Below are 18,870 nucleotides of genomic sequence, written 5' to 3'. Positions count from 1 at the left end.
CAGACTAGTCATCTGGCCATAAACAGCTAGGTAACTGAACAAACCATATGCAACAACTGTTTTTTAGATATTTGGTAACAGGCAAGGCAGGACTGCAGTCCCTGAGAGAAGGAAAACAAATAGAGCCCTGCGATCTCCCTGGCTTCCTGTCTGAAACTAGATTCCAGTGCAGGATCTAAACAGAGCAAGGCAGTCCTGTCAGGCCAAGGAAATAAAAAAGAGTCTAGAGAGACTGGGGAGGCTGGAATTTATAGGGTTAATTACCATAAAAGATGGAATTATACAGACAATGAGATCTAGAAATCTGCTGAGGAGCTTCTTTGAGTCTTTGGCTGGATACTAAGCTGGGTGGGGGCTTCCTGGGCTGGGCAAAGAACAGCTATTGGGGGAAAAACAACCACCAGAGAGCTGATAAAAGTATTGGGACTTAACATGAGTTGGGAGACATTCTAGTTCTGACCAGCTAGAGTAGAGAGAACTCTTTGAATATCAGGGCCATTTGGGAGAGACCCCAGAAGTGGCAATCCTTAGGAGTGGGGCTAATGTAAATCTAGAGGAAAGGCTGCTCTAGCCCCACCCTAAAACCCCTGAATACAGGCCTCAAAAGCCAGCTAATTCAACTAATACAGCTGCTCACCTGAATAAAACTCAACACTTAAAAAAATCTGAACATTGATAAAATATACAAATACATGTTTATTTAATCCAAAATAACTAGATATATGATGAAATGGAAAAATGTAACCCTTAACCAGGAGAAAAATCAGTTGATGGAAATGACAGATTTAGAAGACAGATGTTGCATTTAAAGGAAATCTTGAACACAGGAGAAAGATAAGATGTAAAAAAAAAAAAGACCCATTGAATTTCTAAAATTGAAAAACACAATATGTGAAATGAAAAATTCAGCCAATGGGCTTAACAGCAAATTAGACACTGCACAACAAAAGATCAATGATAGGGTAATAGAAACTACCCAAAATGAAGCACAGGAGGAAAAAAGGCTAGGGGAAAAAAGCCTCAGTGATAATGTGAGACATCAGGTGGTCTAATATATGTGCGTTTGGAGTCTAGGACCTGGACCTGGGGTGGGTGGGTGGAGGGCGCAGCTGTGGTTGTAAGAGAAATATTTGAAGAAACAATGGCTGAAATTTTTCCAAATATGAAAGCTGTAATCACATAGAACTGGTGAATTTAGGTAGGATACACTGAGGCAAAACCTAATCCAATTGCTGAAACCAGTTATAAACAGAAATCTTAAGAGAATCCAGAGGAGAAAAAGACCACATACTATATACAGCAGAGGGACAACGATAAGAACAACTGTTGACTTTTTATGAAAAACAATGGAAGACAGCAAATGAACCTAACTCTGTTACAAATGGATAACAACCACACTGAGGAGGATGAAAGGAATAATCTAAATAACTCTGGAAAAGAGTATTTTGACTGGATACTGGAAGACTAAAGATAAAATGAACTGTATACAAGTATTCTATTTAGCAGATCTGGTTTCTTAGGAGGGCATGGGTTAGCAAGTCTGAAGCTACTTTATGTAGCAGGTCCTCAATAGCGTCTTTCATTTTGTTGGAGATTATTTTGTTACAACGTTGATGAGAAACAAAAATTGATCCCTGGCAGGAGCCATTGTCTTATGTGGAATTTGCAGGTCCCCCCCATGTTTGTCTGGGTTTTTTCTGGGTCCTCTGATTTTGTCCCACATCCTAAGGATGTGCACGTGAGATGACTTGGCATGTCTGAACTGTCCCAGCCTGAGTGAGTTTGTGTGTGTGAGTGGCCTGTGAAGGAGGGGCATGCTGTCAAGGTTGCAGTTTCCAAGAACGTAGTGACCATGTTAAGTGAGGACTTAAATGTACATTAGGATTGAATTTATAAATAATATATTTTAGATAATGAGAGCCAGGTTTCTAATTGTTACAGAAGGGTGTTGCAAGTAAGGGAAGGAAGAAATCTAGAATGAACTCCGTGGTGTTGGCTTGGACTCAGAGGTGTCAGTATGAACTCACGGTTTTATATTTTATAAATACAGACAGTTACGGACTTGTAGATGTGTGTATATGCATGGTTAGGGTGTGTAAATATATTTCCTCACTCTGTCCTCTGGGAAGGCCTCAAAGCAGTGACACTCTAGTAGCAACAATCATACCTAATGCCCAGATCTTGGACTCTGCAGTTTTTCAGTAAAAGGAACTAGCTAGGGCTCTTCGAAGAACTGGTTGATTCCATAGCTGGTGTAGGAGAAATGCATGATGTTCCTGGAATATCTTTTGTGCCAGAAAACAAAGAAGTGCTCAGAAAAAAAATGGACATGTCAAAAGGACATAGGAGCCAACCTATAGGAGCACCTAATGGGCAACGCTGGAATAAAGTAAGTATTGTGTTGTAACCAAGAGAATAAGAGAAGCCCATGTTGCTAAAAATAAATAATTGACTAAATAAATGAATGGGTATAAGGGACAAATCGTAAAAGAAGATCCTAATTAATAAATGTAAAGCAATGACTGAAAAACAAAATCACCATTGGGCAAATACTACAGTAATAATTGTCACGGGCGCAATTATTGTCACTGGTGCAGTGATGGAGGGTAAATTCAGTGGGTGAAGACATGAGAAGCATGATATTTGCATAGTCTTAAAGAATTTTCTGCAAGAAACTTACTAATTACAAACGGAAAAACAGCAAATTTACAGAGGAGAGAAACTATAAATGCCATCTTAACCAAGTTATCAAGGTTATTATCGTAGTAATAAGATACTAGTTACTCTCTGATACAATGAACTGAGAAGGGCAAAACATTATATTTGTGGTGTTCTGTGGTATTCTTACAAAAAAATACAAAACCTTACTCTAATTATGAGAAGACATCAGACAAACACAAATTGAGGAAGATTCTACAAAATACCTGACAGGTATTCTTCAGAAGTATGAAGGTCATAAAAGATAAGAAGAGACTGAGGAATTGCCACAGATCAGACGAGGTTAAGGAGACTGACTCCCAAGTCCAGTGTGGTGACCTGTGCTGGATCCTGGGACAGAAAAAGCCAGTGAGAAGAACTGGTGGGGTAGGTATGCAGTTAAGTCGATTGCATCGTACCAGTGTTGCCTTCTTGTTTCTGAGAAATGGTTAGGTGAGTGTTAACGTTATTAGGAGAGGTGGGTGGAAAATATACGTGAACTCGGTGTTATTTTTGCAACTTTCTGTAAAATCATTTCAAAATAAAAAGTGTTTTAAATTTACATTTCTCCTAAAAGGCGAAGGGGGAAAAGAGAAACAGTGCAAAGCCAGAAGACAATGAAATAACATATTTCAAGTTCTGACAGGAAAGTACTATCAAGTTAGAATTCAATCCTTCAAAATATCTTTCCAAAAGACAAAATAAAGACATTTTTCGGACAAACAAAAGCTGAGAGAATTTCTTGCCAGCAGTCTTGCACTATTAAATACGTGAAAGGAAGTTTTTCAATCTGAAGAAAATCATTCCAGATGGAAACTCAGATCTACACAAAGGAATGAAGAGGATAGGAAATGATGAAAATGTGGGGAAATATCAAATACTTTGTCAAATTTTAATTTATTTCAAAGACAGTTATTTAAAGCAACAAATTTAAATGTTTTATAGGATTTATAATATTTAGAAGTCAAATGTAGAAATAAAACATGTAGAAGTGCAAGATTTTTAAAAGCCCAATAATGGGAGGGAGAAAAATGGAAGTATACTACTGCAAGGTTCTCCTTATATTAATACAAAAAGAAGTATAAAACTGTTTGAAGGTAGACTGTGCTATTAAACATGTATATTATAAACTCTAGCACAGCCACTAAAAAAATTACGTATATTTAATAAGCTACTGATCATCGAAACATTCAAGTGGCAGTATTAATATTGGACAAAGTAGATGTCAGAGCAAGGGATATATATTTCCAGGAAGGAAGGGTCTTTTCATAATGACAAAGGTGTCAATTTATCATATTTATATGCCTAATAATAGTTTTAAAATAACTTGAAGCAAAAACTGACAGAATTGGAAGGAGAAACAGACAATCCACAATTACATAGTTGGCTATTTTAGCATTCCGCTGTAGTAGTTGATAGAGTAAGCAGCCATATATTTAATAAATTGATAATAATTTAAATTTTTCTGAAAGAAACCTCAAGGTCCAGATGGCTTCACTGGTGAATTTTAACAAATGTTTAAAGAAAATACCAGTCTCCTATTTCAGTAAATAGAGGAGGAAGGCACACTTGCAGATCGTTTCTGGGAGCAGCCTTATCTTGGATACTAAAACCAGACAAAGACATGACCTGTCCCTAATGAACATTGGCAGGTCCTTCAGGAACATGTACATAAGAATTCTTATTTAAATAATTGTGAATCAATTCCAGGAACTTAGAAAAAGAATAATACATTATGACCTAGTAGGCTTCATTTCAGAAATCCGATGTTGATTTCACATTCAAAATCAATTTTAATTAGCTGCCTTAATAGAATAAAGAAGAAAAATCACAATCTTAATAGGTATAGAAAAAGCATTTGACAAAATTTGAACTCATTTTGCATCGTGGTACCTCAGCAGACTAGGAATAGAAGGACATTTATTCAACCTACTAAATGATGAACAGTCGACATGTTGTTTTTATGGTGATGCTTTCAGTCTAAGCTTTCTTTCTTAAGGGTCAAGTACAAAACAACATTGTATTAGAAGTCCTAGCTAATACAATAAATCAAGAGAAAGAAATAAGTCGTAGCAGTTTGAAAGGGAGATGATACGAAAGTGCCTTTTTGCAGACGACCTGATTATATACATAGAAAACCCAAAGCAACCCTTTGCCCCCCCTCCCCCCCCGCAAAAAATAGAGCAACTAGAATTAATAAGTGAATGTAGCAAGGTTGCAGGATGTAAGGTCAATATACAGTAATAAGCTATATTTATCAACAAACAATTGGAAAATTAAACTTTTTAATAAAAGTATCACAGCATCCAAAAAATTAAAATGAAACAGGGATAAGTTTAACAAAACATGTGCAAGACCCAGGCACTGAAAATGACCAAGTACTGCCAAGAGGATTTAAAGAAGACTCAAGAGAACTCTGCCATGTTAATGGATTAGAAAGGCACGTATCATTGTACTCAAACTCCTACCTGCGTTTCTTGAACCCACGAAACATATTTCCACCCTTTGCGCTTGCTGTTGCCTCACCTGGAACACTCTCCCCACACATATTCACATGGCTTGTTCTGTTTCCAGACCTTCTGAGGTCTTTGCTCAAAGGTCTTTCAGGGAGGCATTCCTTAATTTTCTCATACAAAAAAACTCTATTTCCTATTCTTGTTTATAGCATTTAACAGACTATTTATTTTTTTTGTCTCCCCTCTCTGGAATGTGAATTTCCTTAACAGAAGGACGTTGCTTACTATATTCAGCGCCAAGTATATAGTAGGTGTGGTTTACTCTGCTGGGACACAGATTATAATGTGAAATAGCTCATGGACAATACATACATGGATGTGTACTAGAAATGCTTATGTTAATCCCTCTATTACATTTTAGGATGTAGTTGGAAAAAGCTGAACTTAGCTTTGATTCTTTCAATAATTTTTCAGTTACCAGGAACTGCTCCCATTCATACATTTCAAAAATGAAAATCAGTGGAGTTATGACATGCAGCAAAGGAAAAACATAGATAATTTCATTGGACTTCATAAAAATTAAAAACTTCTGTGCATCAAAGGAAATTAACAAAGTGAAAAGACAGCCTACAGAATGAGGGAAATATCTGCAAATCAAATATCTGATGAAGGTTTGGTATTCAGAATATATGAAGAACTCTACTCACCAGAAGGACAACTTGATTGAAAAATGGGCAAAGGTCTTGAACAGACATTTCTCCAGAGAAGATACACAAACGGCCAACAAGCATAACATACCATTAGTCATTAGGGAAATGCAAATCAAAACCATAATGAGGTACCACTTCATACCCACCCACTAGGATGGCTTCAAATAAAAGGAAAACAATAAGCATTGGTGAGGATGCAGAAAAATTGTGAACCCTCATATATTGCTAATGTGAATGGAAAACGGGCGTCTGCTGTGGAAATGGTGGTTCCTCAAAGAGTTAAACATACAATTACTATATAACCCTGCAGGTCCATTCTTTGTATATACCCAGAAGAATTGAAAACAGGTATTCAAATAAATACATGTACATGCATCAAAGCAACACTGTTCACAAAAGCCAAAAGGTGAAAACAGCCCAAATATTCATCTGCAGATGAGTGGATAAACAAATTATGGTATATGTGATAGAATATTATTCAGTAATAAAAAGGAATGTAGTTGTGATACATACTACACTGTGGATGGACCTTGAAATGCTAAGTGAAAGAAGCCAGACGCAAAAGGACAAATGTCGTATGCTTCCATTTATATGAGATCTCTAGCATAGGCAAATCTGGAGAGGTAGAATGCAGGCTGGTGGTTTCCAGGGAGTCGTGGGAGGGGATATGGAAAGCAACTGCTTAACTTTTGTGGAATTTCCTTTTGAGATGATGAAAATGTTCTGGAACTAGATAGAGGTGGTGGTTGCACAACATCATGGGGATACTGAATTTCTCACTTTAAAATGGTAGATTTTATGTGATTTTTACCTCAATAGGAAATAAGTAAATAAAAATGGAGTTATGGAACTTAATGTAGGTTAAGAGCAAGCAGGGTCTGAAGTCAGACATGGAATTGAGTCCTGGTTCAGCGACCTATTAGTGTGCGATCTTAAGTAAATTTTCTCTTCTATAAAATAGGCATATTGGTACTTCCTTAGAGGATTCTTGTGAATATTAAATGAGATAGTATATGTGAAATGCTTGGAACACTTAATAATTATCCAGTAGATATTATTAGTGTTACTGGGGTTTTGTTTTGTTTTTTGCTGCTACTATTGGTTTTTATTTTATTCTTTTGTAGAATGGAAATAATAGTACGGACTAGGATTGTTCTGAGAATCTAATGAGTTAATCCATGCAAAGGACTTACAGTGGTGTCAGGCACATTTTAAGCTATTACTATTATATCAAAGGATCTTTAGAGGGAATTATTTTCTTTCTTTTTAAATTCAAGTTTATTGGGGTGACAATTGTTAGTAGAGTTACATAGATTTCAGGTGGGAACTTTTTTCTATTCTGCATTTTCACATCTGCATCCAGATAAACTAAAGTTCGTATTGGAAAATGGCCTTTTCAAAATTGGTACTGTTAATGACAGCTAGAACTATATCCCAGACCAAGCTACATTCAAAGGATTATAGGTATGTGGTTCTCATTTCTTTTCCTGGTGTGGTGAGAACTGATTTTCACTTGTTAAAAACCACAGATATGATCATTTAGCTCTAAGTTGTTAAACTTTGGTATATGGAGTTTATTATATAGGTTATTTCTGCTTGTATTAATTGCTATGTATTGATGTGTCATCAGAAGCCAAGCTTTGGAAAATTGATCTATATAGTGGTTAGGAGTTGCAGTTACTCCTCTTGCCACTGGATGGTGCGTCTGCAGTATCGTTAAGGCACATATTTTGACAGATAATTGTTTCTCACTTTTCCTGAGCAGCTGAAAATTGGTAAATGAGTTGGACTGCAGGAAATTGAAATAGTCGTTTCATCTGGGTCTCAGGAATCTGTAAAAATAAAAAAGGGTAGGTAAGATTTATTCTGTTGTGTTTTTATATAAGCAAAATCTAATAAACAACCACTGGGCCAAACCCTATGATTGCTCCGGGTCTGTGGTAATTTAGCAAATGATAGTTTTGCAGGGGAATCTGATCATTTCTCCTGGCAGAATCTTAAAGGATGATGGGTTTTTCTAGCTTCTCTTGGCAGCTGAGCTATTGATTTTACTCTAATCTGTAAATTTTATTAAAAGCTCTTTTACTCTATCTTAAGTGTAAGCTTTTCCATACTTAGGTGTGTGTATGTTTTGGGGGTGTGGAAAGTACATGCTGGAGGGAGACAGATATTTACTTGGAAAAAGTACACAGCTGTAAAATTTGTGCTTGAATGTGACTGCTGGGGGGTGGCTGGAGGGAATGAGACGGCAGGGGTGACTCGCGGCTAGAAATATGATCACTTGAAGCGCTTCAGTAGTGGAGGGAACATATTTGTAAGCGTATATTCTCTATTAACCTATTTTTTATTTCTATTAATGTAATAGGTACAGAATTTTAGAAGTCAGAAAGTACTTCAAGGCTTACGACAGCAGCAGCAGCGGCAACAACAAATCCTTGCCCCATGCCCACCTAGGTTGCCTTTCCCAAACATTGTTTTTGGCCCTTCTGTTGTTCAACCCCACAGTCTCATGTCACAATACTTTTAACTATACAAACAAAACAGAACAGTTTTAGAACTTCTCTTGTTGTTATGGGAGATGAAAATTGAATACTTTTATACTACCAGGCATTCCTGGTGCCTCTCCCTTCACCTTCTCAAATGGTTACAATACATGTTGTTGTTAACTGCTAGACCAGGTAGTGTACTGCAATTGTATTTCCTTTCTTGGACAACTTTTTGTTTTTGCTGTAGTTTGTAGTTTCTTTACCGTTACATTTGCTTAGATTTCAAGGCACTCCATATTTTAACCCAAACTCTACAACAGAATTGCGAAACCCTCTGAATTCTGCTTTTTGTACAAATTCCATTAATACCATTTCTTTTCCTCTGCCTCTTTGGAGGCATACCTCTTGGAACTTTCTTCTCATTTTATTTGTCCTATTTTTTTTTTTTAATGGGGAATGTTGGGGAACAGTGTGTTCCTCCAGGGTCCATCAGCTCCAAGTCGTTGTCCTTCAATCTAATTGTGGAGGGTGCAGCTCAGCTCCAAGGCAGTCGCCATTTTCAATCTTTAATTGCAGGGGGCGCAGCCCACCCTCCCATGTGGGAATTGAACCAGCAACCTTGTTGTTTGAGAGCTCAAGCTCTAACCGACTGAGCCATCCGGCCGCCCCTCCAGCCTCACTGGCAGCTCGTTGTCTTCTGTCTAGTTGTGGAGGGTGCAGCTCACTGGCCCATGTGGAAATCGAACCGGCAACCCTGTTGTTCAGAGCTCGCGCTCTAAGTAACTGAGCCATCCGGCCACACCTGTCCTATTCTTTTCTCTCCTTACTCTCTTCTGAACTGAATGCCCTATAGGCCAATTTGAACTGCCCTTTACCTCCCTCTCCTGGATTTCCATTCTTCCTGTTCTTGGTAAAGCGATCTCTCCTAGTATTTGTCTTTTAAAAAGATGCATGGGAGATAAATATTTTTGAGATCTTTCATGTCTGGAAATGCCTTTATTTTACTTGTTTGATTTTGGCTGGATATAGGTTGAAAATACTTTTTAAACACATTATGTTTTTGCATTCTGGATTCTAGTATTGATATTGAGAAGTTCAGAGTTGTCATTTGTAATTGTTTAATAAGGCCTAGTTTGTTTCTCTGCAAGCTTTTATCATATTTATTCCTGGTGTCCTGAAATTTCATGATGATATTACTTAGTATAGATCGTATTTTATTCATTATGCTAGGCATTTGGTGGTGGGTCTTTTAGTCTAAAATAGAGTTCTTTGGCTCTGTTAAATTTTCTTGCATAATTACTAAATTATTATTTTATATATATCATTGTCTCTGTTCCTCCTTGAACTTCTATTAGTTAGATGTCAGACCTTCTAGTTTTATCTTCACACTTGTCATATCTCTTTTTGTTGTTTTTTTCTGGGAGATCTCTATTTTCTCTTATATCCATTCTGTTGAACATATTATTTCCAGGAGTTTTCTGGTTCAGGTTTCTTTTCCTTCTTTCCTCTCCCCACTTTTTTTTTTTCATCCTGTTCTGAGAACAGAAAGGGAACTATCTTTCTTCCTCTGCATTGCCTCTGTTTTCTTCCAGGCTCCCTTTTTGGTTTGTTTTTGCTTACCTATTTTGGTATCTCATTGAAACCTTTGACCTTCATGTTTTGGCCTGAGGCTTTAATAAGCCGATTGGAAGCTAAGTGGCCAAGTGTGGAACTTGTCAAGTAATGAGTTTCACCCTAAGGGTGAAGTATGTATGTCTTTTCTCAGGTACCCTTTTACTTTGTCTAGAAAACATCATTATCTGTTTATTCAAGTATTTTTTGAATGCTTGCTTATATGTCAGGCATAGCTCCAGGTGCTGGGAATTAAACTCAATTAAACAGATAAAAATCCCTCCCCTTGTGGATCTTCTGTTTTGCAAAGGGAGACAGATAATAAACAATAAAGTAAATATATACAGTATATTTGAAGAATGTTAAAGATAAAAAATAAAGAAGAAGGATAAGGGATTATTAATAGACAGTGGGCATGTAATGGGGGGGACATGTGGAAATGCAGCTTAGGATAGGGGAGCTAGGGGAGGGAGCCATGATGGAGAGAGAAGAGTATTATTCCAGGTTGAGAGAACAGAATATGCAAAGGCTTTAAGGTGGGAATCTGCCTGTTGTGTATGTGGAACCACAAGAAAGCCAGTATAGCTAGGTAGGTCAGAGTAAGATGATGCCCCAAATGATGAAGTCAGGGTGAAAGTGGGGTAGGGCTTTGTGGACTATTTGAAGGACGTTTGCTAGTCTTTGTGAAAGATGATATTGTGAGATGGTCAGTAAGCAGTTGGGTATCTAAGTTTGGAGTTCAGGGGAAAGGTCTGGGCTATAATACAAATTTGAAGAGTTATCAGTGGGTATGTGGAACTTAAAATGAAAAAGCCGTGAAATTTGGGGAAATCACCAAGGGAATGAGTGCAGATAGCAAGGAGAAATTCACTTCAATTTTTAGAAAAGATCAGAAAAGTGAGGAGAAACCAGTAATGAAGATTTGAAGAGTGTCCAAGGAGATAGAAACACCAGGAGAGTTTTTGTGCAGAAAAGAATGAAGAACTGCTTCAATTACTGCTAATTAGTTTGAGGACAGACAACAGGAGATGGAGAGGGAAACTCAAGGAGTCTTTAGGTGACATTTGTATCTTGAACAATTAGGTAGGTGGCTTTAAAACAGCCTAAATTCTTAGTTTTCCATTTATACCTAGTTTCCATCCCAAAGATTTTAGAGCTTTCAGACCATGTCCTAATTTCACCTTCAGAAAAGATTTCTGAAATAGCATTTGTTGTCAGGTTTGTCATTAAGATTCTAATTAACAAATTGTATGCTTAACTGGAATAGTTAGTCTTGTTCAGATTTGGTCTTTGACCACCAGGCCATCTTAGGGTGATTTTTCTCAGTAATTCCTAGAGAAGCAAAAATACAGACTGTTTACATAAGAAATATCCAAATTTATAAAGATTTTTTGTAAGAATTTGAGCCAAAATTATAACAAAGCAAGATCTCAAATGTCTAGAAGAATAACAGTTTTGTAGTTTCCTTTATGCATTTGAGATTAAGGAAGAGATTTAAGGAAAATTACGTAAAGGTGAGAGAAAGCAAGGTGGGGATTGGATTACAGGATAGTTAAGAATAGGTGCTCTCTTGAGGATGGTCACGCTTTATTTAGAAGGAGGATCTGAGAAGCATTTCAGAGGTGTGTTAACCTAGCTGGACAGGGCTTGCTTAAGGCAAATATAAACTTTTTACTGAAGAATTATATGCCTCGCCCATGACTACCCACCATGATCTGCCCAGTTAGGAATTTAGGATCCGGCCACCCTGTGAGGTGACTTTCCGTAGAACCCCTTTTTTGTCCACAGGCATATAATCTGCGGTTTATAAATGCCAGGCAAGTGTAGACATAGTCTGAGGCTGTGAGCGTAATCTGAGGTTTATAATGCCGGGCAACTGACCCCTTTTCCTTTTTGATTGGGTATGGGAAACATAATGGGGCCAAGCTGAAGATTTGGGTTCAAGAACAGACAGATTCTGGAGGATCTGCAGTACTTTTGCGTGATGTATTTTGAAGCTGTGTTATTAGATACATAAACATTTAGTATTTTTATGCTTTGTTAATTAATTTATCCTTCTGTGATTATGAAATGACCCTTTTTATCCCTGATAGTTTTCTTTCTCTCCGCAAGCTAGTGAAGCTATATATTTTTTCCTACTAGGCAACATCCTTTTATTCCTTTGCATTAGATATTTTAATATTTACTTTTTTATTTCCTAATTATAAGAACTCATTCTTTCTATATGGCTACTTCTTTTACCATCTTGGATCTTACGTTACTCAGGTTTAAGATGCATTTGCTCAGAATTGCATACTAAGTGAATATCCAGAGCCAAACATACATAGATTTTCAAAGTGTGTTTTTATTCCAACTAATTTTAGTATAACCAAGTTCAGAGCCATAGATACAATTTACCTTTTTTTTTCTGTTGTAGAAAAAATTAACCCTTTTTTCCTGTTTTTTCTGTTGTAGGAATAGACTTTAAGATCAAAACAGTTGAATTACAAGGAAAGAAGATCAAGCTACAGATATGGTAAGTGATGCTAATTTACTCATTTTATGGAGTAGAATGCCACATCTGAAGGTTTGTCAGTGAAAACCTGTCTTGTCACCTGTTTAGATTCTGTGAGACTTCCCTTTCTAAAGCCAGCGATCAGGTGACCTCCTTTCAATGAAGTCAAGAAATGACTGCCATGGACTTTGGAGTCCATGACATCTGCCCGAGTTGTTTTACTTTTTCCACGTGCTGTATGAACTTGGCCAAGTTACATACCCCCTGTAAGCCTCTTCTTATATCTTCCTATGTAAAGTGGATGTGATAACCACCTATCTCAAAAGATTGTTATAAGGATTTTATGAAATCTGTATAAAGCCTTTAGCCCAATACTTTGCTCATAACATGCCATATAAAAAGTTAATATTTTGTACCTTTTGGTGCTTTGATAGTCTTAAGCTAAGATTTATTTTCTTTAGCGTATTTATAACTTTTTATAGGCATCGTTTTTACTAGTTTTTGTAGGGCTTGCCCCATAGAAGTACAATAAAATTCTTTAAATTTGTATTCAGGTACGAATCATAGACTTTAAAATTATAACAGCAGTATTTTTCAGTCAATATTAAGTGTTTTACATATATGTTTTAACCCATTAAATATTCATAATGACCCTGTGAGATATGTTACTCTTTTTTCAGCCTTATTGAAGTATAACTGACATACCATAAACTGCACATATTTAAGTGTACAAATTGGTAAGTTTTGACATATGTATAAACCTGTGAAGCCATCATCACCACAATCAAGATAATAAACATAGCCATCACCACAAACATTTCCTAAAGCTCTTTATAATCTCTCCTTCCTGCCTACCCCTGGTCCCCAGGCAACCAGTCCTCTGCTTCTGTCACTATGGACTAGTCTCCATTTTCTATGGAATCATGTAGTGTTCTTTTTCTTCATCTGTTTTTTTTTTCCTTTTGCTGAGGAGGGATGTCTGGCTTCTTTTACTCAGCAAAATTATTTTGAAAATGATCAATGGTTTTATGTGTATCAATAAGTTCCTTGGGTTTTATTGCTAAGTACTTCATTGTTGATGTTTCACAACTTGTTTATTCACCATAAAGCTGCTACAAATCTTTGTGTAAGTACACGCTTTCTTTTCTCTTGGATTATTCCTATTTTTATGTATAATGAAATGGAGGCATTTTGAAATATAATAGTTTAACCAAGGTCTTACAGCTGTAAATGGCAGAGCTGGGATGCATCACCTGCTCAGAATGTAGGGTTGAGAGTAGTTCTTAGTTGCTATACTGCTTCCTAAAAATAGTGCAGCTTGTCAGTTGGTTTTGCTGCTCTTTCCAGCTACTATCAGTTTTCTTCCTCGATTGGCAGTCAACAGTTGTGTTAAATTTGAATTCATATTATTTTGCGTTTTACTGTAATAGGACCTATCATAGAATGGTTTTGAGGATGAGTGGTACATGTAAAGCACTTGGAGCAGTGTCTGATGCATAATTAATGTTCAATAAATCATAGCTGTTATTATTTCGGGATCTACCATTATGAGGTTAGAACCCTAAGAATAAGAACATTTTATTTTCTGATATGAGCAGAGAAGGGAGTTAGCGAAGGAGATCGCAAAGCGATAGTTAGAGAGTTAGAAGGAGAATTAGGAGAGAACAATGTCTCAGACTTCAAAGGACAGTTTCGGAATACCCTTTAAAAGCTAATGATTAGAAGAAATAGGATGTATTTAACCAGAACGTCTTCATTACCTGACCATGTAATTAAAAATATAATCTTTATGACATCTTTAAAATGTAATACAAATTTAGACATTTTAAAGCATTTCCTAAATGTAATGATTCTCTTGGAAGCACAATCTACTACTTGATGATTATTGATTTTTTCCTTACTTTAACTGAGCAAATGAACTGTCTCATATTCTGTTTCATTATAATTAAAACTGATCTCAAGGGAAGAAAGGATGTCAGTTAATTCTGAATTTCATCCAGCTCCTCCCCCCCTTTTATTTGTTTTTATTTTTAGCCCTTTGCCTTATCCCGACCTTGACTGGCTCTACATAATGGTTCATAATGGTTGGTGTTCTAAGCCCCTCCCAGGCTCTGCCACACTGATTGGCTCTTTTCTCAACTGCATCCCCTCTGTACACACTTTTTAAGCCAATAATTTTCAAACTTTTTTTTTAAAGATTTTTTTTTTTTATTGGGGAAGGGGAACAGGACTTTTTTATTGGGGAACAGTGTGTACTTCCAGGACTTTTTTCCAAGTCAAGTTGTTGTCCTTTCAATCTTAGTTGTGGAGGGCGCAGCTCAGCTCCAGGTCCAGTTGCCGTTTCTATTTGCAGGGGGCACAGCCCATCATCCCTTGCGGGACTCGAGGAATCGAACTGGCAACCTTGTGGTTGAGAGCCCGCGCTCCAACCAACTGAGCCATCCTGGACGCAGCTCAGCTCAAGGTGCCATGTTCAATCTTAGTTGCAGGGAGCGAAGCCCACCATCCCTTGCGGGACTCGAATTGAACTGGCAACCTTGTGGTTGAGAACCCACTGGCCCATGTGGGAATTGAACCGGTAGCCTTCGGCGTTAGGAGCACGGAGCTCTAACCGCCTGAGCTACCGGGCCGACCCCCTCAAACTTTTTTGACAGAGGTAAATTTTACATTGTAGCTCTGTGACTCAGTATATATGTATATGTGAGTATGTATATGTAACAGAAACAAAAGTGTCCAAAACAATACTTTTCCAAATATATTTTTATTTATATAACACATAGAATCTTTGCCCTACTCAGTTTGTCTTATTTCTCCTTCTGCATTGTCTTCCATAAACTTTACCTTGTTTCTTGACCTTGTGGCTTTAAAGTTTCCCTTCTCTTATTATTGTTATCTCTGTAGCTTTTAGAAGTAAGCAGTAACAACTAACATTTGTTTTTTAAAAGAGAGCCTTCCTGAGAAGATGCTCTTCTGGGGCAGTAAGTTCTCTGGTGTGACCTTCGAGATTAATCTAGAAAAGATTTCTATTGTACCCAACTAAAGTATAGCACAGAAATGGTAACATTTCTAATTTAGAGTTGTTTAACTTGTAAATTTTTTTCTTTAATTTTAATAGAACTTTTCTCAGGTAAAACACTTCAGAAGGAAAATTTGATTTAGTCTAGGTTTTCTTGTGTACAGTTGACTTGATATAATTTGAAATAGCCGTTTTTCTACAAGGATTAGAAATGAGTGATTAGTAGTTTTATGCCAACTGATTTTGTTTCTTGCCTTGAGTTGACATGTTAACATTCCAGGGACAGAGAAGCCATATAGCTCCAGGTTAAGAGATCTGGAGAATACTGCAGTAATTCAAGAAGGCTTTTAGCATGAAAAACCCATTACTCATAACTTAGGATACACTGAAATTCTAAACTGTCCTCAATTTAAATGCTTTGCTTCCATTTACTGCTAAAAAGCACAGTGATTTTTATCTCTGGTTTAAATGAATATATTCAGATTCTTGTTTCAGCATAAAAATTTCCTGTTCTGTGATTGAATTTTAGTTTTGGAAACTTTCTTCAGTCTGTGCTTTGTCTTATTTGTCTTTACTTTAATGATCTTCTCTTCTTGCTTTCTTTCCAGGAGTCTTTTAGTCTATCCGTTGCATAAGGGTGGAGATGGGTCTCACCCTGGCCAAGGCACATGTGTGTAGGCCTAAAATTAGCTTCTTTGGCTGATAGAGAAATGTCTGTGGCTTTTTAAATCCCAGATCTTTAGAAAGTTTCACCATAGTATCTTTTACTATCTACGTTTTTTCATAGAGTAGCAGGTCCTGCCCAGGAAAACAGCCGTGTAGTGAGTTACTTCAAGTCAGCCTTTTGTTTTTGTTTTTAAGGGTGGGGAGAGTTCAGAAATGCTTGCCACTGTCAGCACCATCAGTGCAGTCTCTAAAAATCGGTAGTATGCCATTGTAGAAGAATTAACCGTTTACCTTCATAAGGTGTCAGGTACTTGGGAGTCATCTTCGATTCTTCCCATTCCCTTAACCCCAACATCCAATTTAATTTCGCAAGTCCTGTTTATCTCCAAAATGTGTCTAGAATCCATATAAATTTGCCATCTCCATTGCTACCCCCACCCCCAGTCAAAGCCACCATTACTTCTTCTTTGAATCATTGCCGTAGGCTCTTAATATCCTAGCAGGTCCTTATTCCCCTTTGCCGTCTTCCTTGGAAAACTCTAGGTTCTGGCTGCTGCCCCTTCTGACCTCACTCTCACCAGCTTTGCTACAGCCATTTTTCCCTCCCTTGAGACTGCCAAGCATGTCCCCATCTTAGGGCTTTTGTATGTCAACTGTTCCTTCTGCTTGGAATGCTTTTCCTCAGATCTTTACCCTGCTGCCCTCTCTGTTCAGATCTCAGGTTGGTGTTATTCCTGAGAGAGGCCTTGTGTGACGACCAGCTAAAGCAGCCCAATCCTCTCCAGTCATTGTCGCATTGATCCTACTTCCTCTTTGTCATAGTATTGTTTTAGGACCTAACTTACCGTCTTTGTAAAATGTATTCATTATTGTCCCCCCTCTAGAATGTAAGCTTTTTGAGGGTGGAGTCAGTGCCATTTGTCTGAATTGTGATTATACAACCACCACGCAGAACAGAGCCTAGCAAATATAGATGCTCAATAAATATTTGTTGACTGAATGACTTGGGTTAATTTCTGTTAATATTCCACCTCTCCCTCACCTTAAGCATCACCTCTAAGGAGAGGACCTCCCTGATGATTCTATCTAGATTACTTCCTCCCTTCGCTTTACCCCATTCTTTATCATGCCACCCTGTTTACCTTGTTAGCATTTATCACAACTTGGGATTACATATTTATATGCTTGCTTATTCCTGTCCCCACAGGAATGTAAACTCTGCAGGACAGGTGTCAGGCTTTTGACTTCTGGCTTTTTTTGTGTATGTGTGAAGATAAAGTATAATTTAAACTGATGGTATTTTGGATTTAGAAAAATTGTATGCCTATCTATGAGGAATTCCAGATCTTGTTAAAATAAAACTCAAGTGTGAGAAATTTGACATCCTAATTTATAAAGTAAGGAATGACTTCATTACGTTACCAGGAACACAAAGTTAGGAAATGTGGGGTCTCTTACGTCGCAGAGCAGATTGATGTTGTGTCTGGCCTGTTTCAGTGCTGTCAGTGCCTAGACTAAAAATAACCGTCGTAATAGCAGCTAGAGTACACAGCTTCCCTGACCCTGAGTGGGGGACTAACAATTAAGGAAATAAGCTATTTTAGTTCCTAGGAACATAGCACTCCTTCTGTAATATGTCAAAGGGAAAAAATAGGACTTCAGAACATTCTCTTAGCTCTGTATCTATTATTTTATGTAAGGCAAATTCTAGTGTCATTGGTTTATAACTTCAGAAACATGATGATTACACATAGGATTAAAAGGAAAAATATTTTGAGAGGAAAATCAAGTGAGTAGTTTTATAAACAGGCTTTCAAAACCTGTGTTGTGGTGCCATAAAAAGATACTGTGAACATATACAATGTTTAATTGCTCTTCAGGTATTTAACATCTCTTTTGCTTATTGGAATCAATCTGCTGCCCTGGGTATATGTGTGTGTATGCAAACCTAAAAATAATTTGACCCATGAGTAAGCAGCTGTGGCTGTTTTTAGCCCTGGGCAAAGGGTCAGCAGTTAGCCCCGAAGTTGTGAGCCAAGGGCTCTGTTCTAGTTTGAAGTAAATAGTTGATTGCCTTAAACTTGGTGGGAGCTGGTGTAATGAGGACCCGGGCGGGACCCAGGAGGAGGATAATTTGAGATCCAGGAGTGGAGGAGCCAGATCATTTTGTGGGGTGAAAAGTGTAAATGTATGAAATGTATAAATGAAAATGGGATATAGAAAGCTTAAAAAAAGAAAAAACTTAGCAAAGAGAGCATATAAAAAGAGGGAAGATATTTGCATACAAGGGATTTTGGAAGATGGAGGGGACAAAAATCAAAGAACAGATGAAAGTGGTATGCGATGGATCAAAATAGAAACTTACTTTGAACCTAAATAGTGATTACGTTTCTTTCGGGATGGGGGGCGCATTAATATTTCAGTATCTTCTTTATTGGTATTTTGTAACTAACCAGCATTATAATATAAACCTCTCTAGGTGGTGTTGATTTAGATTTAGCTAAGTAGTTGCTCTTGCAGTATGTTCTTTCTTGGTGGAGAACTTATTCATAGATTTTACACTGAGTGTGTATGAGGTCTGATCACAAAATACGGTGAACGCTGCTGCCGAGTACCATCCCGCGGAAAGGCAGGGATCTTCAATCGGGAAGCGATGCCTGGAACCTTAGTAACAGTGTGTGACGAATTTTGACTTGTTCGGTGCAGTCAGTCGGGTGTGAGCTACGGTTGAGAG

General features: G+C 37.4%; 1 protein-coding gene across 1 annotated transcript in view; it reads left to right on the top strand.

Annotated features, from left to right (window-relative positions):
• Positions 1–18,870, top strand: part of RAB10 (RAB10, member RAS oncogene family) — a 68,289-nt gene that overhangs the window by 32,478 nt on the left and 16,941 nt on the right. The window contains exon 2 of the mRNA XM_033124388.1: positions 12,415–12,475. Coding sequence (XP_032980279.1) covers positions 12,415–12,475 — 61 coding nt within the window. The remainder of the gene's footprint in view (positions 1–12,414; positions 12,476–18,870) is intronic.

This window comes from Rhinolophus ferrumequinum, chromosome 13 (genome assembly GCF_004115265.2).
Source record: "Rhinolophus ferrumequinum isolate MPI-CBG mRhiFer1 chromosome 13, mRhiFer1_v1.p, whole genome shotgun sequence".
In the NCBI taxonomy this organism is placed as follows: Eukaryota; Metazoa; Chordata; class Mammalia; order Chiroptera; family Rhinolophidae; genus Rhinolophus; species Rhinolophus ferrumequinum.
Note: the sequence above shows the minus strand (reverse complement) of the source record. Positions and strands in the feature narration are given on the sequence as shown.